The sequence below is a fragment of the Zonotrichia albicollis genome, chromosome 4, assembly GCF_047830755.1.
Source record: "Zonotrichia albicollis isolate bZonAlb1 chromosome 4, bZonAlb1.hap1, whole genome shotgun sequence".
NCBI classification, from domain to species: Eukaryota; Metazoa; Chordata; class Aves; order Passeriformes; family Passerellidae; genus Zonotrichia; species Zonotrichia albicollis.
The window spans coordinates 62,037,584-62,060,944 of NC_133822.1; the positions used below are offsets into that span (position 1 = coordinate 62,037,584).

At 35.5% G+C, this 23,361-nt stretch overlaps 1 protein-coding gene across 5 annotated transcripts in view; it reads right to left on the bottom strand.

Moving 5' to 3' along the window:
• The window catches only part of CADPS2 (calcium dependent secretion activator 2), a 287,443-nt gene that overhangs the window by 90,315 nt on the left and 173,767 nt on the right, over positions 1-23,361 (bottom strand). For all 5 annotated transcript variants that reach the window (XM_074539967.1, XM_074539966.1, XM_074539969.1 and 2 more), the window contains exons 9-13: positions 19,573-19,639; positions 13,722-13,830; positions 12,359-12,562; positions 4,004-4,140; positions 230-417 (exon numbers count right to left, since the gene is read on the bottom strand). In XM_074539967.1, the coding sequence (XP_074396068.1) occupies positions 230-417; positions 4,004-4,140; positions 12,359-12,562; positions 13,722-13,830; positions 19,573-19,639 (705 nt within the window). The remainder of the gene's footprint in view (positions 1-229; positions 418-4,003; positions 4,141-12,358; positions 12,563-13,721; positions 13,831-19,572; positions 19,640-23,361) is intronic.

The following is a 23,361-nucleotide window of genomic DNA, read 5'->3' on the forward strand; positions in this document are numbered from 1 at the left end:
AACATACTACATGCTTGAAAGCATGTACTTGTACTTGAAATCAAGTACATGTTAAAATATTTCTTTTAACAGTAATCTATATGGAACCTCCAGTACCCCTGAAGAAACTTTCATGAACTGATTTCTGTTGTGTGCAGTTCCCTGCCCGGTGAATGCAAGAGCCTATAAATACTTTTATTCAGACTACGCATTTAAATACTATGGATAAGGAAAGATATCATTAAATTACCTGTTACCATGAACATGAGAAGCACAAAATGCAAAGCTGTAGTGGAGCAAGGTTGGATCAATGACAGAGCCATTTTCTGAGTATTCAATGAGCTCATCCAGGTAGCAGAGATGGCGGTGGCAGCCCCGCACCCCGTAGCGAGCGCAGTACTCGTCCAGCACGAACACCTGACCCGGGCTAAACCAGCCCTGGAAGGCAAAAACACACACACAACACTTGAGATTTATCTTCCCACTCTCAGCTTTAAATCAGACAAAAAATAGAAACATAGATTTTTATATATGCCCGTTACATAAACTTTTTATATTAGAATGATTTCCATCTGACTAATGCTGATGGCACTGAAACTAGACCCTACAATAGCCCTATTACTGAAAAGATTAAATGTCAGGAAACTATTTGCAGTTATAGATACCACTACTATGAAATACCTCATTTACAAAAAACATCCTAATACATCCAAAGATTAAGTCATATATCAAAATCTAAAATAAACTAACATTTCAAATAATTTATTTTATCAATCAATTATAAGATGAAAAATAAAATTTTGGGAATGCTGAAGGACATCAACACAGACATTAAAGCACAGTTTCTGGATGGTCATTTCTCTGTGGCTGCAACTTTAAAATTCTTACCACAATTCCACCCTTTATCCATGTAACATGCATGCACTTCTAACAACTTTAAAACAACTTTTACGAGTAAAGAGATGCAAAGCTAGGTAGCTTGTCAAAAGCCACCTGAGTAAGATTTGACCTTAAATAATTATTAGATATTCTCACGCTTACTGAGAGATTTCTTGGTCAGAGTCTTGATGAGAACAGCTTAACCCTGACACAGACATGAGCAAAGCACAGACTCCTTCACATGATAAAAACAGTTCTTGAGTGAGTCCAGAGTGTAAAAATATAATTGAGTCTTGATGCAGAAATATGATAAGAAGTAGCAGAGTGAGCTTCCAAAAAGCAGCATGGAGAAAAACAAAAACCTTGGAAAACTACAAATACTGTACAGCTGTTCTATGTAAGCATTTTTCTTTGTTCTTGTTTTGATTATGGTGATATTTCCCTCTCATCATCTCTCATCATTCCATCTCATCAAATGGTTGAGAGAGATTGAGGAATACCTGAACTCAAATATACAAATAACTTGGATAAGCAAAATATTTTGCAAAATAAAGAATTTATAACATCAATATAGAGGCTGAAGACCAATATTTCCCTAATGCTTGTGAATACTTTCACAAGATCTGACGGTTAATATTTGTACAAAATATCAGCAGAAATACTATTGAACAAAACTTAAAAATATATTCACATCAGTTTTAAAAAATCTGTATTTTTTTTTACTTCACAAAAATACTTGTTTGAGACAAGAATTCCAGCTTTCTATTTTCCTCAAACTCTTCAATTTAACGTACTATCAGCAAACAAGAACACCTCAATGGTATTTTATATTTAATAATTTCTGCTCCTAATTAATTTCTTTGAAATCAGTGTTCCCACTGCCTTTAAGGAGCTTCATCTATTTCTAGAGAACACTTAGCTTTAGAACCCAGAACAATACTCAGCATGTTAATCTGATCATGTTGCAATGCCTCATATAGCTTACACAGTGTTTGATACAAAATATGGTATTCTACTGCAAGAAGAGAGAAAGCGGATTTTAACTGTATTTTTGCAATAATATGTATGCTAGCCCTAGATATAATTAACAGTGGTTATTGTGATTGATATTCTCCCAATATGTTGTCATTGTCACTTATCTCTCCCTATGTTTTTATGGAAAACATAACAAAATGTTGCATATCATTGCCTAGCAGTACAAGAGCAAACTATTAAAATTTCTGCTCATTCTCATAAGATATAATTGTGACAAGAATACAAAATTGTAAAGAACTCATTAATTTAACTTCAATCCCTCTTAAAATATCTGTTGGAGTGCTTGTTTTTAATTTAAATGTGTGCTTTCCTTGCCCTTGTTCAAACCCACATCAGGCACAAGTCTCTCAAACATATAATATGTCCTACAAAGCACTGGTATTAGATAACTACAAATTTTTTCATTTTAAAATTGGAAAAAAAACCCCAAACCCAAAATCCCTCATCCCCTCAATACTCTCCCTATTCCAAGAAGAATGTAGAATTGGAGAAATTTAGGTTACATAATGACTAACAGATTATTTTTTAAATAACAGAACTTTGCATAATATTAATTCCTATGGTTTAAAATTTTTTTTACAAGTCATATGTGTGGTTACACATATGTGGTATTTGTTGAAATAAGGGATGAATTGTTTCTAAAAGATTATGGGAAATGAGCTGTTAGAGAAAAGAAAAATCACACTTACATGTCCATCTATTCTATTGTTACCTTGACATTCCCAATTTTTTTAAAATAAAAGAATGTAGTTAAATATGCAATTAAAAAAAAATCACCATTCCACTTATTTAAAGCTGAATTTAAAAAAAGAACGATAAGAAATACATCTGCTTTATGGTTGCTATAGCACTGTGCATTTCACCTAACCTCTTCTAAAAGTTCCTGATTTCAAGGTTATATTAAGTGTCTTACTATATTATTATTATAAAAAAGAGTTTGACCCCAATGCACTGGTAGAAAGCTAACCATTTTCTCTTTGAGTGCCAATTACTTTGTACAGATGTACCTTCAGGCCTCTTTGATACAGTGTGCAACCCACAGACAGAAAATGAATCCTTTAACTTTTCTATACATATGTATCTGGCAGTATTTTAAAAAGGAGGCAATTCTCATCAAATAATAATTTTCCCCCTTTTTAGCAACTGCAACAATCCTAAAAATTCCAATTATTATCTTTGTGTTACAAGACTAGTCAGAACAATGGAAAAATAAGCAAAAATCCCCATTATCTTTTTTTTTTTTGTTGCTGTTGGGAAATTAAAGTGAAAAAAAATTTATGTGCTATGAGGCATTTTAGATTCTTAGTGAGTGATCACTATTTCAGGTGTAATATCAGGTGAAAACTAAAGCCTCAGGAAGTTAAAAGGTCTGCTTCATACAAACCTGTTTAACAAGTGTGTATAATCTGATGAACTTCCATGAGATTGCTGCTGGTTTTCTTCCCTAATGAAAACAAAACCTGAAGCAGCCCCATCCTCAACTAGTTTGCAAAGCACAGAACAGATAATGATTGTACAAAAAGGAAACTGCAGCAAACATCTTGCCTTTTATGATGGTAATGATGGTATTTGAATGTGGAAAACATTCATTTTGATACGGAGATCACATTGTATTTTCTTTTGTCTAATGATTAGACTCCCCTTTGTTACTTGCAGTTCAGGTAATGCACATATGCATATGTATTGCTTATGGGTCTGCCTCCCTTCTTTGGTGTTTTGCCTTCACAGCAGAGTGGAATGAAGAATTATAAGACAGGTGAAAATCTCTGAGCTGAGGCAACTACATCTGGACCTTGAAATGCCTGTACAGGTGTCAGTAAATTCTACCACAGGAGCTCTTGCTATTGTCAAAACTTTCTGTTTTTATTCAGACCTCCCCAGAGGACATGACAAATTTCAGCTGATGAAATTGAAGACTGTTCGTGTCTCTTTGCTTTCTATTGAGTGGCACAGCAGCCGCTTGCAAGTATGTGATTTTCAAATTTAAAACCAATCGATTGAACCCTTTATTCCACCTACAACTGCAGTTGTTGAATGAACGAAGAAGAAAGAACTACTTTGTAACAACTATTTCTCACTTCTTTATATCCATCTTTCAGTCAGTACTCACCAAACAAGAATAGGAGTCATTCAATCTGTGATCCAAGGTCTGTCTCTGAAGCAGTCTAAAGAGGGAAGCATGGTCAAATTTGCAGGGATTAGCAGAAATAAACTCATCCATGCCATGTTTCTGGCCTCGGTCCGTATCTGTTATACAAAGGAAAAATGTGCAGAACAATACATGAGAGTGTGTGCTCAGACTTACAAACACCAGTGTATGCATGGCATGTAAGTCTCAATATCTAAGCTTTCTTGAAAGTATCTCAAAGAAATAACTCATATATAGAGGAATGCTTGCAGGTGAATTATTACAGAATCTTGATCTTCTAATCTGAAAATATCATTACTGAATTATTTTTCTATCAATCAATCATACCAATTTATGGAGTGTAACAGTGGAAAAAATTGCTATCCACTGACAGATAAACCAAAATTTAGAAAGGCTGCCAGAAAACACAACGTAGTACCTGAAAAAAGTATTAAACCATTGTTTTCTAGTGGGCTCTGAAAATGTTTCAATGTAAAAACAATGTTATGAGTAGAAATGAAAAATATTCTGTAATTTCCTGGTTTAGTATGGTTCTCCTTCTAATTTTAGCAAAATAACCACAAAATATTAAAAAATAAGGAAAAGAAAGAGAAAAAAACCAAAAAGAACCCCAAACAGGTTTATGCATTTATTTCTTCAGAAAAGAAAGAGCATCTTTACTGCAGTTCAAAGTACCACTTAATAGAAATATTCATCATGGCTTGAAGCCTACTTCTCAAATGGCAAACTGGAGCAGAAATGAACACACTGGCTTGAGCTAGGTCATTTCCAGCCTTCTTTTTGTACTCAGCTTTTAATGAGACGAACCTTAATGTAGTAATGGCAAAGAGCTCCTTCAACCTTCCAGCAAAGTGTACTGAAAAAGGGAGCAGCATTTTTGTGTAAATACATTGAGAAAGCATACCATCCCAAATGGCACTTCAATCAAAGGCCCAAATTTATTGTTCTTCACAGATTGCATTTTTCAACGCCTTTAAACCCCGCGGGTTTATCAAAAGAGAAGCTCTAGTGATTGCTTTCATTAATGCTATGTTTTGTCAAAGTCTTCAATGTGAATTATCTATCTAGTATGGACAGAAAAAGCCTTACAGTGCCCAAAAGGACTAGTTACGTATTAGCACATTAGCTGTCTTGGATTCTATAGACTGTACTGGGGTGAACAGTCCTATCAACTTAAAAATTGACTTCCCCTTTCAATAGGGTCTTAGCTCTTTGTTCCTTTAAATTCAAACCTAGGTCTTTTTATATTCGTTACCAGAAAAGTATAGATCTAAGTGTATCCTAAATGCAATTTTGAAAACCTGCATAGTAGAAATCTAAAATTTCTAAAGAAAGGAGACAAAAGTTTATTGATTAAACCCAATTATAGAGTCAGGTTCATAATAAAACTCAATATTGATCTGTGGGCATGATGCTAACATAATCAGTCACATTTAGAAATTTAGCCCCAGATCATATTGATCCATGTCAAGTCCAACTTTCAGCTGTATTTGTGGATGGGAGAATTATTTAATTCAAGCTGAAGGATCTGCAACATCAAATCCTAGAAAGATGCAGAAACTTATTCATATCACTTGGCTTTGCATTGTCAAAGCAAGAGTCACATCCATGTGACAGATTTCACCAAGGTGGATGCAGCAAATAAACAGTATGACAATATATCGATGGTGTAAGGTATGAGACCATCACCCCAGACAAGCAGCAGCATGTATTTTAAATGCTTGAAATATCTGTAGCATATGTGATTACACAGATTAGCAATATTTCAATGAGCATTAGACCTGCCTATCATTAATGACAAATCTAGCTCATATTTTTTGACATAGGTACAACAAATGCTCTCTCTTAATTAGTGCAATCTAACTGCATTTAAACACATTAATTCAAAGATAAACAACTGACATCAACACAACTACACTACCAAAAGTACTGAACAACAGATGAAGTTATCTGTAGCTTTCAAAATGTTCAAACCCAGATAAAACTCTTTTCAAGTCCATTATATTTATTGTGACTTATTTCAGCATTTCTTATAAATTTTCCTTCTTATATCAGGTTTATCGTATACTATAAACATTTCTCATAGTAAGGCATATGACAAAAAAGAATTTGTAATAATATTTCTTTTTGCCATCACTTAGAAAATTATACAGAGCTGAATCATTCTTAAAATAACCTTTTGGTTTTTTCTCTGGTTAACCACATCAATATATAAAAAAAAACCCTTTTTTAAGAGAGAAGGTGTAAGTACTGACAAGTAATTTCAGTATTTTGAAATCAGGAGATTGGATGTCGCAAATGAAACAGATCCAGCACACTGATACAGTATCCAGATGACCATAATGAGTAATGAGACCTATTGAACACAATACAGCTCGTGAAAGCAGAATTTGCTATTACATAATTTGGGCAAAATAAGCAAAAGTATTGATTTGAAAGTATAAATATTTGCTAGGTTTAATTCTAAAAGAAAGATCCATGACTGATCATCTTTTTGAGTGAATCAAGTAGTACAAATAACATTGTCAAACAGTCACAGAATATCTGTTATCAAATATTTTTAAGCAACAGAAAAACAACTAAAAACTTACCTTTGCCAGCTATAGGCAAGCAGGAAATAACAGAAAAATAGATCTAGAGTAATGCATTACATTTTTGTTTATTGCTAGGATGCACAAACAAGATAATTGGCAAACATTTTGAAACAAAAAGGAATTAAAACAAATTTAAGAATTTGAGCAAGAATCACGAGCAATTCATAAATGGTATATGACTGTGACTAAAAAATTACTCAAGGCTCTACTTCAAAAATTGTTAGTAATTACTTTTTTAAAATTCTTACATAAATGAGCTTTAGATGTCCTGTTCAAACAGCAAGCAAATGCAAAAGGCATATAAGGAGCTGTATTGTCACAAAGAAAAAAATACGAATTCATTTTTTACTACAGTTTCTCAATCTTGGAAAATATTGGGAAGATATCTGGGGAGAGCATTGAAGCAGTAATATTTTTCTTGCTTTTTCACAATTAGTTTTTCTTCCTTCTTAATCAAATTTGTTGCCATGCTTTCCATGTTGCCTTTAACTCAAAATCATTGGCTGCCATTTCTATGTTGCACTGCCTGTTTCAGGTTGTATATTTTATCTTTTTGAAATGATCTTTTTTTTAATCAAGATAGGACAAACAAATATATTTGCAAGCAATGCTAAAAACTAACAAAAGCTATTACAGAAGTTTTAGCACATTCTTTGGATGCTCTTTTAGACAAAGATACTCATAAGGGCAGAACTGCATTTTAAGTATGCCTTTTGCCATCTTTGCAAGAAACTTTAAATTTTAGTCCAGCTGCAAATGCTTTAAAATCATCACATCCTCAGTGACTCAGATCAGAGTTGAGTGAATTAAAACTACCAAGATTTTTATGTTTATGGCACGCTATCAAGTAGTTCTAGCATCCCTACCCAGCATCTCTGCCTCGTTCCAGCCTAGAAGCAAATACACATTTCTTGCATCATCTGCTCTGTGCTAGGGTGAACCACAGGTACTGGCCTTGCTGAGTGGTGACCTACTCCTTTTTGTGCCTCTCAGTAACATCCCTCCTTGATTTTAAGCATCGAAAAAGCAATTTGAACCAGCTCAGGCAAGCAGGAAAGAAGAGAAGGTAGAGGCAAGCAATCTAGTATTGTAGGGATTAAAAAGATTTAAAGACTAAGACTGGCAGGGTAAGAACTATGACTCTGTTCCAGAAGGGGCTGGAACTGGTTGGAAAAGACAGTGGTAAGACATGCATTACATTCCTTCAAGTGCCACTCCAGACAGATGGTGACAGCTTGCACTGGGAACATTTTGACTCCTGATCATTGACCAGGACTCCAAAGTACTACACAGGCCAAAGAGACAATCTGTGACCCCAGAACTTTATAATTTAGGTATCAGGCCATGAAATAACTTCTGCAGAGAAAGTGGCAGAGAATTTGAAAGCAGCTGGCCTGTATGGTCTGGCTGCTGGGCTGGGGATACCACACAGACTGATTGCCAGCATTTTGTTGAAGGGCAGGTTTGAAGAGGATTGTGGAAAGTTTTACATGCTCCTGACTAGTACAGAAGAGAGCACACAGGTGAGTTACTGGCTGCCTAAGGTGGTGAAGGCTGGTGTAAACATTTTCTTTCTAAAAGGGAGACAGGGATGGCTGGAGGCAAGCAGGAAATGGACATAAGGGGAATGGGGAAACATGCAGGGAGGATGGAGTTACTAAAAGGGTATGGTGGACATAAAGCTGCAAAACCTGCCGAGAAAACTATGTCAAATAAAAAAATACCTTTGACTTGTTTGTTTCTAAAAATGTAATGAATTGCAAGAGATTACCTCTTCCAATTCTTTACCCCTTTGAACTCATGAGGGTGTAGGTTCAGAATGATGTTTGGCTTTGTATTTCTTCATTAAGACCTGACAATCCCCTCATGTGCTGCTTTTAACTCCTAGGTTATGAACAAGTTATTAGCAGTGCTGAGCACTCCAGCAGGCTTTTCAACTGTATGAATGTATCTCCTAATACATTGCTCATTAAAAAGGGATCACTTCCTGAACCTTTATGTGATTCAAATTAACCTGTTTTTCATTGGTGCTTTCCCTGAAACATTAATGTCCTTGGGAAACTTCTGGCAATTCTACAGTCATGCATCCTTAAAGATTCTATTCTTTCATTCAACATGCTTATGCAGAACAGTGGATCTGAAGGTCAGTCTCCTTTTCTTGATCATTGCTGACATTAGCCTATCTTCACTTTTGTTTTGCAGTCACCAAATACCACAACACTGCTACACCATGTTACTTAGAGATGAAAAAATTGACTAGTATACATTTTAGAAGTTGGACAAGTACAACAGTAGTTTGATTCAGTTAAATACTACTTTCAGATATTTTTCTAACGACCAAGAAAATTTCAGGATGAAAGAACTTTTTTTTCTAAGCACAATACGGAAAAATATTGAAACATTTCTCCTCAAGTTGATTTTTTTTTTTTACATCCTGCAGTTTAAAGATATTTAATTTTCTCCAAGTTATTGAAAATTCTTTTGGAACATTTTGTCAGGGTGAATTGATTTTTCATCTTAGAGGATAAAGAAAATGGGGACAGACTTTTGAGGTTTGAATGCCATTAACTGACATTTGTTTCGCAAAACCCAAGCTGGTTTTCTGCTTCTGTACATGGAGATGTCATTGCATGATATACTGCAGAAACTAAAACAATGTGATCTCCTGTTGGCTGGAAATGCTTAAATTGTGCATCAATAGGAAACTAAAGATCATAAAAATAGTATCTGAGAAATCATCTGTTCAAAACTGTATTTCCTGATACTAAAAATGTGCCATAGAAGCAAAGAAAAAAATGGAAATTAATTTCATTTAATACATATGCCAGCTCTCAAGTACGTGCTGTTATATCTTGATTAAAATAAAAGACACTTAGCTTCATGTAAACATTTTTCTAGGGGAAAAGAAAATGAACTTCTTGTGAAACTGAATCTATTTAAATGTGACAAAAGGACAGCTATAGAGTCTCTTCTTAGGAGTAAAACTATGTCTCAAGAAATTCAGCACAGCATATATTTAAAGGAAGAAGGACTCTTAGAAAATTATTTAAGGTTATATCTAAAAACCCCAATTCCTGAAGTTTTTAAAAAACTGATTAATTTGATTATGCTCATTTCTACCTCAAGTATAAGGGATGAAATAAAAAATTTCCTCATGTAGAGAGTACTGGGATATTACAGAAATCAGTCAAACAATGATTATAAATATCACATTAAATTAATTTCCACAAGTTACTCTACTGTAAAAAATTTTAAGAATTATTATAAGTTATTAATTATTTTGTGAATTATTACAAAATATCAACATTTAAGTGTATTATACCCAAAAGAAAATAATAATTTAAACATGGAATTTTGCTTTATATACAGTTCAGTCATACTAGTTTGTGTAAGTAGATACATAAGCATGACAGAAAAATGCATCATATTCTTGGAGCTTGCCTTAAAACACCTTTAAAATAACCCTTACTTTTTTCTGTGGTTTCCAGAACTGTAGTACCTCTAAAATAATGTCTAAAATAATGTCAAGACTCGACAATATTGTTGTTTAATTCTTTAACACTATCAGTAATTTTATCTTTGAAAACACAGTTTCAGTATATACAAATTTGTGATTGCTTTCTGTACTTTTTTCTTTCTATAATTTTCACTATCCCATGGTCAGAGTTTTCTAGTTGCTTTCACTTCCATGTAAACACTGTGTCCAAATGCAGGAGCAGGTCCTTGGCTACCGCTGTCAGTAGTCACTTCTCTTGTACTTTCTAACTGATGCCCATAAAGCAGGGACATTAGGCAGGAACACAGTGATCCCACCACTGAGCACAAATCCAGGCAGCTGGGAAGAGGTGAGCAGAAGCATTTTTTGGCTGTTGCCCCATCTTTGCTTTTGCAGTGTTGCTTCCATCCTACTTCTCCTTAATGGCCCCATAATGAAAGATTACTTCACAATGTGTTTCAGATTAATGCCCTTCGAAATTGCTTCATATGAAAAACAGATTTCAGTGCTTTAGTGAGATTAAACTTTTTTCAATGATTTTGACACTGGAAAGCTCAATGACATAGAGAGTTCCTCAGGATTTTACATAAATATTACTAAGTTTAACAAGCACATTTTACTGTTTTCTAAAAGCAAACTGATATAAGAGTAGAGGAAGAACAGAAGTTCATGAAACTGAGTGACAGAAGACTGAGGGAAGAGAATGGGTTTGGATCAACCTGCTACAGACTTCAGACACTAAACCAAGTTTAGTCTAAAACATATGTGTCCTGGGTTGACTATATGATGCTTTTATCCCCAATCGTCTCATTCTGTTTATGTTGAATAATAGTAAGTTTTGTACCTTTAAGAGTGTTACAGAGAGTGAAGGGGGAGAGAGAAGAAGCGCGCAGTTTGTTTTCAGACACTGCACTCACTCCTCCACATTCCTGCTCCTGACTGTGTTGTCTGTGGACAGACAGCGGGACAGAGAGCTCTTCTTTTGCTTTTTAGTTAGTGTTAGCTAGCTGAGGCAAAGAAGTTCCCTGGACTGTTTTTTTTCCCTTTTCTTTGGACCTCTTGGAACTGCTCTGGACTGAACACCCAGGAGAGCACCGGCAGCTGCAGCTGTGGCCCACCGGGCCGGGCCTGGCCTGCGACAATTCCAGCACTGAGAGACTGATCAGAGACTGAGTGAGCTGCTGCTTGAACCCGGGGTTTTCTCAGTTTGTCATCTCTTTTAGAGTGGCAAGGGGTCTCATTGTTTTGATACTGTTTTGGTCGTATTGTTTAATAAACAAGGTTTTTTTTCCACCTTTCTCCAAGGAGGTACTTTTCTTTCCTCCCGGACCAGTTGAGGGGGGAGGGGCCGATTGGATCTGCTTTTCCCACCGGAGCTCCTTTGGGGGGATTCTTCCCCAAACTTGCTCTAAACCTGGACAATATGTCTCCCTTCTATCACTATGCATGTATGGTTACGTGATAATGAAGAAGGATTATTGTATAATAATCACATGATGTTCCAGAAATTTGATGGCTACTACAAAAGGTCATTGAATTGCACTCAGCCTCTGTAACAACATAAAACAATGAGCTTCCTATTGTGCAGATACAGTATACATGACAGTATACTTTCAAAGACATAATCTGAAGATTTAAAATATCTACCTCAATTTCTCTGAAACTATTCTTTCCTTAAAGAAAGGTGATGAAAATTTAAACCTGAATAATTTAAAGAATTTTTTATATGTAATTTAATATTACAATATGTGCCAAAAAAATCCAGGAGCCCATCTATTGCCTTTCAACTCACAATGTAATGCAATGCCTAAATAGCAATTTTTTGGTAACTAATATGTACAATGTATGATAAAGCTGATCTAAATCTACAAAAATTGTGAGAATAGATTGATACTTTTCTATTCAACACTACACTGGCTGGCTAATGAAAAATACAATGCAAACTAAACATCGTCTCCATGGTAATATATGGGTCAATTGTAAGGAATATGAAGCTAATTGCTGTATTTTCATGGATTATAATAAAAATAATGACCTGCAAGTCAGGATTTCCCCTGTTGTTAATAATAATCTGAGTTAAAGAGCTTCTGGCTAACAATGAACTGCTAGACACATTTGCCTAGTGAATAAGTTCGGCTTAATTAAACTTCATTGAGGGAACTGCTACATATTTTACCAGCAAAAAACCAAAACCAAAGCCACAAAAGAAAAGAAAAGCCAACTTACAAAGTGGAGATATATCTGTGTTGGCATTGCCTCCCTTAAGGTTCATCTTCTGAGCTTGACTTGCAGGAACAGGCTTGTAGGATTGACCTGTGGCTCTGTACATGGCTTGAACCCAGAGTATTCTATCCTGCTCATCATCACTGGCAAATATCACAGTATCGCCCTCTTTAACAGCATTGAAAAACATCCGACCACCCTGGAGACCTGAAGGAGTAAATAAGAAGGTAATCTTGATAAATACAAGTTACTTCTCAATCACCATCAATGTTTATTACATTACTGGCTTTACTCAGAGTATGTGCGTGTGTGGAGGGGTGTGCTAAAACATTTTATAGGTATTTATAGACCTAGAAATAAGATAAATCTAGAGCTATAAGGATCAAATGGTAATACATAGAAGTAACATAAGTAAAATAAATATAGAAATCACATGAGAAAATATTTACATGACTCCACTTTAAATTCAGCTACAAGTTATTTCTTAATAATCTTCTCTCTGCCATGTGCTATTTTGCTTTTTTTTTTAACATATTCTCCTTTCTGGTAATATTTTATTAGCTGGAAATCCCTGTCAACTTTATCTCTTATTGAACAGAGACAACTCCATATCCTTTATCAGTGCTGCCCTTCCTTAGTCCTTTTTCTCATTCCAGTGTTTTTCTTTCTGAGAGCATGTAAGGAGAACAGGACACAACAGTCAACGTGGCTGTGCTGGGGATTTCTTTATGACAGAATTGTTTCAGTTTTCCAAATGCCATCTGAGCATTGTTTGCCTTCTCAATTATCCTGAACGTTGACACAACATTTTCAAAGATAAATCTTTAATGTCTCAGAAGTCTCCTAATTCCATAACCCTCCACTACATAGGCAGAATTGTTTTTCTACGCATGGGATTTCCCTCTTCCATTTTAATATTAACTTGTGGAGATTTTTCTGTTATGTCAAAATTGATTTTTGATTACTATGAGTAACTTGTCTTTTAAAGGCATTGTCATAATTTGTCTTCTTTTCTAAATTATTTATGAATATACTTCACAGTATACTGCCACGGGCCACCACCATCAAAAAGAGAAAAGGGGAAGACTAACTAGAATTCACAATTTTCTCCTTGTATTATATGTGATCTTACAGTGTTTCAGGAAACTTTAGTGTAAAGTTTATTTTTCATTAGTCTTGCAACAAACTTATTTCTAAAAGCATGATTTTTCACATCAGAATGTCCTAGTGGAGTAATTGTCAAAGAATCTTGGGATTTTTTTCTGTCAAAGAAACTTGGGAGTTTTTGCTGCTAGATCAAAAGGAGCAAATTGAAACAGCTTTTTTACACAAATATATTGAGCTATTTCAAAATAATGAAAAGTACCTGTGTGAGGAGCTGTGTAATCCACAGTGTATCCTTCCAGTTGCATCAGTTCTTGAGGCTCAGACTTCTTTTCTCTGTAACTGCACATTGCAAATGTGTACTGGCTAACCTGAATAAGAAAGGACTTCTTAATTAATGAATTGCATTCCAGAACTGTATAAGAAATCTACCATGGTTTAAATTAACTTTCATTTGCACTGAATAAATAAATCCACTTTTTTTTTCCCCCTTTCCCAGAAGCATTTACAGTGTAAAATTTTTCCTCCTTTATTTCCTCTTTCTGCCAAAATGAAGGAAAAAAAGCTCTAAAACAAATCACCCATGAACACACATCTCTGCACTTTCCTGAAATACATTTTGGGCAGGGGCTTTATGAAAAAATGAAGGGAAGCCATTTAGATTCTGGTAGTGAAAACACTTAGTATTGTGGTACTGACCAAATTACTCAGTATACTGTAAGAGGAAAAATAACTATATTCCAAGAAACTGAGAGAACAAGAACTTTTATGTATAAAAGTACTGTTTGCAGAATGAGTGGCACAATTACCATGAAACTGCTATAATCTGGCCAATTCTAGCTAATGATGGCAAGTATTAGAACCTTCAGTTTGATTTTACAGTCTAATTTCTGTGTCTTTTGCATCTGTGTTCCCACCCAGCCCTGTGCTGCTTGGCTCACGAGACAAGGTACCGTGTAGGCCAAGCTGCTTGCAGCTGGCATGGACAACATCAGCCACCTGTCATCAAGTACAATTATCAATAAACTTATGAAGCAATAAGAAGAGAATCTGTCACCAGGTGGTTTTTGACTCTGTAGAAAGAATACTTATAATAAAAATACTTTATACAAAATTATAAGGATAGATGAGGAAAAGCTGACTGGAAAGATAAAGAATGATAAAGAAAGACATGTAATATCTGTGAAGAGAAAAGCAATCACTGGAAGAAAACTGAGGTGTTCCCAGTTTTACATGTAGAGCAGGGAGGATTATAGAAGATGACCAGAAGAAAGAGCACATCAACCTGTGAACACTTGAAACTAAAGGGAACTGAATGTATATGCACCTCTGAAACCCTCATCTCCAAGGACTGTAGGATACCTGGCCAACAGACTTGTTTAAAGCTATCTGTAAAATTATGCTATGATTTCCAGATAGGTAAGGAGCTCATCTGATATATAGTGGATCATTTTTATTTTGACTGCTGATTGCTCAGCTAACTTATCTAAATTTATTGTTTTAGCTACAACTTTAGGAATGATCCTTTTTCAAGTAAAAACTGGACAGCTGATTTCAGCTTAATTAATATATTTGCTGGTGCTGTACCTTTACTCTTTCTAAAAGATTGATGCTTTTTGAAAATAAGAATGGAATGTGTGATTATTATCTAGGTAATGCTCTAAAAATATTCATTATTTTATGTATTGGGCCTTTTTGAAACAGGACTATGCTATCTATGTGTGTGCAGTGCAGGGTGACTGAACATCCCTGGCACAGCCTGTACAAGCAAAAGGAACAGGTGTAACAACTCTCTGTAAAATGGCCATCGGGTCTCCAATGCCAAATTGGTATCTCCAGACCCATAGCAAGAGTCTACAGGGGAGAGAAACTAAACATAGCTCTTCTAGTTTTAGTTATTTCTTTAGTTAAGCAAAGACAGTTTTACAAGGATAGGAATTTGAGAGACACTGTCAGGCAACTGAAACAGAGCGTCAGCTTTCCATATCAGATTTGGTACATTTGCTTAAATGGGCACAGCAAGAGCACCTTAAATATACATAAACACAAAGGAAAATCTAGTCTACACCAAAATTCAGATTTTCAGGCCTGTTCAGAAAATTCTTTTCAAGATTTTTTCCAAAAGGGACTACTACAAGCAGTCAGTCCATCCTTCAGCATTACAGGCATAGCAGAATTGAACCTCACTATTTGTGCATTGAGCCCCCAGTTTTGCTTTCATTCATAGATAATTTTAGAAAATTACCCTACTTTGGTTTAAATATTTTAAATATTTTAAATATTTGACAGAGCAGGGCCTTGCAGACAGGGTCCAGCTGGAAGCAGGACAACCAGCCCCAGCCCCAGCCCTGCGCACAGGCCAAGGATGGACTGGGATGTGGGAACTGGAGACCAGCCCTGCTGTGGCATTTCTGGGGCTGGGATGATGGCCCCAGGAGGCTCAAATGGGAGTCTGGGCTGTGGGCAGAGACAGCCAGGGCAGGTGGTCTCCTTTGGGAGGGGACCCTGACATGGGGCTCATCCCTAAGCTATGCCCTTTGCTCTAGGCCGGGCAGCAGCATTGTCACTGCTTGGTACTTCCCTGCTTATTGTCCCATATATGCCCTCACGGACAAGCATGGAGGGAGATGCTAGCTAGTCACACAACTCTAAATCCTTTGCCATTAGCATTATGTTTAATGAGAGCTTCCTCCTTTTCTTTTCTTTGTAAAATGAATATACAATTTTAATTTTTGCTACTTGGCACTGTAGTAAACAATTTTCAATTTATTCCATTTGGTTGAGTGAAATAAGCTGGCAAGACCCACATTCATCTCTCACATTTTTATGTCAACAATTCCACATAACTACACTGCATAGGCAATCTGAGCTATCAAAAGGGAAACTTGTAAACACTAATCAGGGAAATCCATAGGATGTCCATATTTTTCAGATTTCTTCAGCCACTGAAAGTTTTTGAAGAAAAACTTGTGTAAGATCTGAGCTATATATCTTTATTCATTTTTATCCTTACCACTATAACAAGACAGACATTACAATGCTGCTGATTTTATTTTATTGAACATATTGCAAATATGTTCTCTTATTTTAAAGGAACAAGCAGTCGCAATCAGTGACTTCATCTTTTGGTTGAAAATGAGACAATTTGAAATTTCTTCACCAAAGAAACAGAAAAAATTCAAGAAAAAATTTTTGGGGAAAAAAGCCTTAACAAAACAAAGAAATACAGAACTTGCCTCATTTATTTACACTTGAAATCTCTTAAACCCTTTTCCTTATGTTCATCAGTGGCTGCTCTCAGTTACTACAAAAAGAATCACCAGCACAGTCTGAAATAACACTTTTACATATAGATCTATGACTGGATTTAAGAGTACTATTAGTAGCAAATAGAGCTGTAATCAGCTTTGCCTAAGAATTGAGCAAATTAGCATAAATACTTCATAGAATAATGAGTACTCAAAAGTCAGGACTATGTACAACATATTCTCAGACAAAAACAGAATCACTTTGTCCTCTTGAATGGTAATCTTGACAGAATAAAAGGCAATTTTATTTATGTAGGCAACTTCCTACAACTGCATTTACTTGAATTTTGTCCAGATTTTCCAGATGTTTAAACACCTATCAGCTGTTCTGTTTTGTAACAAGGGGGAAACCCAACAACCTATGCATTTATGAGAGACAGATAGGTATGGAAGCGTGATTGTGACTTTTGAGGAATGTCACTAAGGGATGTCCCCACGGGGCACACAGCCCCTGTTTTGTGTGCTGGGAGGAGGTGTCACTGCACACCTGGCAGCTGCCTCTGTGGGGTCTGCTACAGGCCAGCACTGGGCCGCCCGCTCCAGGGCTCAGCAGCAAGAATTACCCTGCATGGAGAAAAATTATCCATGGAACAAATGACTGACTCTTCAAACATCTGACCAGGTGAAATTAAAAGGATAGAAGTGGATCTGCATTCCAATTACTGGAGGAAGATATCAGGCAGTAAATTAAGCAAAACACATCAGGTCTGACGGAGGCTTTTTACCAACCATGTTACATCCCTGTCTTTGTCTGGTTTAAATTAATAACCTTATAGAGAAGAGACTGGATACTAAAGGATAAAAATAAAAAAAATGAAGAGGTTAAAATTTCCAGATACTGTAACCTTTCTATAATGTTGATCTGTTCTTTCAGAAACCACTAACAACTTGTAAAAGGTGCAGCAATAATGAAGGTTCACATTACTCACATCACACTCGGAAAAAGTCAACATTATTCATCTAATGTCACAACTGAGTTAAATTTACAAAGTGTGTGTAAACCATACTAGTAGCCTCTTTTCTAGCACTGAATTTCATGTCCTTGATGTTTTACTACTGTAACCTAAAAGTTAATACATAGAGGAAGACTCGTCAATATGTCAATAATGTATCAATACAACAGACTTGTCGATTAGTGAATGCTTATTTCACATGTATTGACTTCAGCTTATTGCCAGTGAATGTATCACAGCAGGACTATATCAATGAGCCAGAGCTGTCAGGACAGTAAATATTGATTTAACATTGTATTTTTTATATAGCTTTATTGAATTGATAGCTGTTTTAAAATGAAATAGATGACTAAATCCCATCACAGTAGGAAAATTCCTGTAATATTCTCCTCCAGTATTTCAATTTCAGCATAGAGAGGAGAAAATAGTTAAAATTAACTTGACTGGAATAAACCAGTCTTCCAGATGATGGTTCCATATTACACACACATGAAGACTGTGCGTCTGTTAGATGTACAATTTAAAAATCAGATGACACCTGTGGTTTAGAGGAAAAGAACAAATTCATTCTTTCTGTGAAAGGAGTGACAAGTAGGAAAAGTGTTGAAGAAAAGCACGAAGGACAAGGGAGGGTGCAGTATTATTGTTTTTCTTTGCAACTTGAAATTATTTTCTCTTCACAGCCATGCCTTGACAGCTATCCTATATAGAGATCTTCCCAACAAATATTAAGAGTCACAAAATGTCCTCATCACTTCACACAGTGAAAAAATCAGAAAACCAAATGAAAAATCAGAAACCAAATGAATTCTGTAGACTTTACAGAATTTCCTTCAAATATTCTTGGCTTTTAACATTAATAAAGAACTTGTTCAGTTGGTATTTTTTTTACAACCTTATGATTTTAATCACTTAGGAGTATGAGGAGACCAGGTGAGTGTGACTGATGGAGAAATCAGACTTTCTGTAAAGCAGTTTTAGAAGTTTTTTTTCCTTAAAAAGCCTCATTAACAGACTTCAGTCTTTGTATGATACTTATGGAGACAGATTTTAAGAGTTTTCTGTCAATAAAACAAAGGAGACAAAACAGTAACCTCTGAACTTACAGTGAAGAACATCAAATGTAATCTGAAGACAAACACCAACTGAAAACAATGACTTTTTTCCAAAGACTCCCTAAAATCATTAATTTCTCTGTTTTGACCACTCAAAATCTACTTTTCTACTTATCTCAGGTCAGTATCACCATTCACTAGCATGTGAAAATAGTAACAGTTCAGGTTTGGACCAAAAGTTATAAAATATGAACACCATTTTTGTGGCCAAGAACAACTACTGCACCAAATTTTATGTAACAATTATATAATTTTACCCAGTTTAATGTTACAAGAAAGGAAAAAAATAGCATTATTTTAAAAAATCAGCAAAAGTTCTTAATATAGGTATTGCTGCTTTAATTTCAAAGGCAGGAAATATTTGCTGAGATAGAATAAATTAAACAGTAAGTACAATCCATTTTGTAATACATGAATTTATTTCAAATTGAGTGCTGTCAAAGCTGTCATTGGACTATTACAAGGTCACAAAAATTTCATCCAGAAATTTATAGGTTTCAGTTGAAACATTGCTCAGTGTATGGATCCATTTATATATGCGTGTAAAACTTGGTAACATTTCTGTTTACTAGGTATACAAATTAAAAAAAAAAAGCTGGGTGTCTCTGTGCTGCAAGAAGTTGGGAGTAGTCGTGCATGTGCTGCCTGAAGATACTGGTTTACAAACTATTCCAGAAATCATACATAATTTACAGTCCAAGAATTATTTTATTGAAATTCCATGGCTGGCTACTAACCTGAACAAGGACAAAATAACGTTTTTTCCACCGCTTCCAAACCTTCTGTCCTAGAGCATACAAGTACCTGCAAAGGAAATAATAAAGGGAGTGGTTTTCCATTAATAAGGAGCATGATATTAGAAGCAGCAAACAAAAATCTGTGTACTAATTTACTCTGTCTACTGAGCTGCTTCTTCAGTGTTGTCATATGTAAAAAGTTGTCATATGTAAAAACCATAAAAATGTAAGAGACATTCCTTTTCACCCAAAACAAGACAAAAATCAGAAACAAATGATTTCATGTTTGCAAAGATTAACTGGCTTATCATATTTTATTTCACCAATTTTATCTGAAAAATAGAAAAAGCAGCTTAAAGTAGATACACAGAAATACTTGAAGTTATCAAAGTTGATGTTCCTGACAGTTTTTATTCCATTTGGTTTTCCACAGATTCGCTAGTGTTTATTTAGTCTGTGAGAAGTCAGTCCCAGAGATAGTGTGATAAAATGCTCACATAACACAATGTCAGCAGACACACAATATTAATTTTTTTTTCAGAGTAAAGTAGAATCTAATTTCCCAAACAGAAGCACTTCACTATAAAGGCTCTTAGATTACAAAAACTCCTTGTCACTTTAGCAATTTCCAGGCTTTGAGAGAGGACATAATCAGGAGTATCAACCAGTGAGAAGAGAAAACCACAGATGCTGATACTATTGGGTGGTAGAGAGAGCACACTCATTACCCAAGAACTTGGAGTGAATTTTCTGGCATTATAGTGACACTTTTTCTGTCACTGTGGTCATGTTGCACTGTTGGTAACAAAGACAGCAAGAAGAAAAGGATGAGCTGTGAGACTGTAAGCAAGAGCCCATGAGTGGTAACAATCTGCTGCTTAAAACCTGACAGGAGAGCAAAATATGACATAGGAGATGCCCCTTCAGGCTGGCCAGCTTCTGTCAAGGACAGCTGCTACAGCCAGGGTGGTCACAGGCAGAATTAAAGGTTGTTCAGACCAATGAACCTTGGCTTCACAGGGCACTCTCCAGAGGATGCCAGTACACACATTATGAAGTAGCTAAAATAACTAGGATGGGAGATGGTTGGTCAGATGAACAGGGGCCTCTCTGGTAAGAGAATATGGTCTGCTGTCCTCCACTCACTTCTGTGCCTTTGCTGCCTGGTGGTTTGCATCTCAGTCAAAAAACAGAGCAATGAACCAACATACTATGTGAAATGAGTAAGCAAGATAAAGGCAAAAACTTTTTTATACCATCCTGGGCGTACTCTCAAGAACGCTTTCTCCCACATTAGGCATCACAAAGGACAAATTTATGTCTAAAATAAATGTTCAGCGTACTGCTTACAATTGCTGTTTTCAGATTATGTAGAGGCTCCACTATTATTATGTAAACAGAACACAAGTTCTTTGACTTCTGCTACACCTGTATTGAAGGTCTACCTTACTTGGTTACTCTGCTTTTTATTTGTATGAGAAGGAAAAAAAATTGGCTTTGTGTACACAATTACCAGTTGATGTGGCCTTTGAATAGTCCAGATCTTGCCACAGTCTTTTTAACATCTAATTCTGTAACTATTATAAATTCAATGAAAATAAAGGAGTAGGGTTATATATAATTATATATATATATATAAATATATAAAAATGATATATAATAATATATATATAATAATATATATATATGAAAATAAAGGAGAAAGACTACCAAAAAAGGACCTACTGGGGGTTATTTTTAAATTTATAATTTTTTGCAACTGAGGAAGCATTTACCTCACAGACTTATGGTCACACATTCTCCCACAAAATACAAATTGTTTTCTTTTTCATATATGTTTCAGAGCATAACCTTTCCCCAAAGCACATAACATTGCTATTGCCGTGCTAATACCTTTACTATTGTCAGAGGGTGGAGAGGAAATAAATTATGAATTTCACATAGCCTCAAAGCTTAATGACCTGAGAGAGAAAAGCAAAAAAAGTCCTTGCATGGCCTTTGGTTTCTCTCAGTCCTAAGACTGCTTTGTTCTTCATGGTGATTCATGCACTGCATCCCCTGCATCCCTGGGAGTATCATGAAGGTTTTATTGATATATGTGAGAAGGTAACTGCCCAATTTTGAAACTGTACTTTGAAAACCCAGTTGAAAATATACAGTCCTCCAAAGCTACAGTACAAAGATATCCCGACCATGTTCCCACCCTCTTGGCATGTCTTAGACAACTGTAAAGAAACCATAGACTAACAAAGACTTCTTGCCTCTTGCACATCAGAAAATGAGTAACCCAACCTTAGAAACTCTATGCTAATTCTTTCTCATTATTAACTGATCCTGCTCCAGAAATGTGCTTTTAAAATAAGAGGTCTTAAAAGAACAATTTTAATCAGAGAAAAGGTGATGTTTTTATATAACTTGGCTGCCTTTTAAATTTCTCTTAATTTAAGACATACCATCTACAGTTCTGCAGTATAGGGAGAAATAATATAATATACAGTAAATTCAAAAGTATAAAATAATAAATCATACAAAAAGAAATTAAATAGCAATGTGCACTTTTATTGCTCCTATAAATCACTTCTACCTAAGGTGCTAAATAAGAGCTTCCTTGGGAAACAAAGGAGTGGAACATTAACTATCTAACTTTAAAATTCACAGATCTTACATAAGACCAGGTAACAAAGAAAATAATATTAATGACACAAAGCTGGGATTTAGTATAGAAATGCAAAGACTTATGCTGTCTGGTTTTACAAATCACTATAAACACACAGGTATGTTATTAATCCCTCTTCCAGTGCTATCTCTAATGGTACCAGTTTTTTTCTTAAGTTTCAGCCATTTACAAGGGATATATCCTGTGCTCATCTTAACTGTGTTTGCTCCTGAAAGATAAAGAGATTAATTCTTAGTCAAGAGTCTGACATTTTTAGATGGAAGGACCCACCTAGGCTTCTACAGTCTTCTTTGAGCCTTTCTTTCACATTCATTTTCTATTTGGAGAAAAGAAAAAGGAAAAGAAAAAGAAAAAGGAAAAGGAAAAGAAAAAGGAAAAGAAAAAGGAAAAGAAAAAGGAAAAGAAAAAGAAAAGGAAAAGGAAAAGGAAAAGGAAAAGGAAAAGGAAAAGGAAAAGGAAAAGGAAAAGGAAAAGAAAAAGAAAATGGAAAAGGAAAAGGAAAAGGAAAAGGAAAAGGAAAAGAAAAAGAAAATGGAAAAGGAAAAGGAAAAGGAAAAGAAGCACAGGACCTAAGAATCTTCAAGAACCTTCCTATATTTAGACAGTAACATCTAGGATCTGTAAAACTGCAGTTGAGGTCTAGAACAGAAAAAAATCTACGATAGCCAGTTTTCACAATTAAATGACACTTGGGCTTCACAACTGGAGTAGAAAATTAATAGGTTAACAGATTCAGAAGTGAGCTAAGCCTTAGAGCTAAGTTGAAGAATGTTCTATTTTTAAGATGGACAAATGTGTAACTGTCTATGAGTCTCAGGTAAAGGCCAGTACTGCAAACCAGAACAGAATCTCAGTCACGAACTCACAAAGCTGCAGCCTGCACTTTCTCTACCCATCAGTGTCTCTGCACTCACCCAGAAGCCACAGTCACTCTCTCCATCCTAAATAACGTACACAAAATGCTCAGCATCCATTGCTCAGACTATTTTAAACATCCTCAGCAGCAACAAGAAACACAGAACAGCTACTCAAACACTCTACCTTTAGGCAAAAGATTTTGTGCAATACAAACAAGAAACTGATATTCAGAAGTGCCAGTTCCATATCTCTAA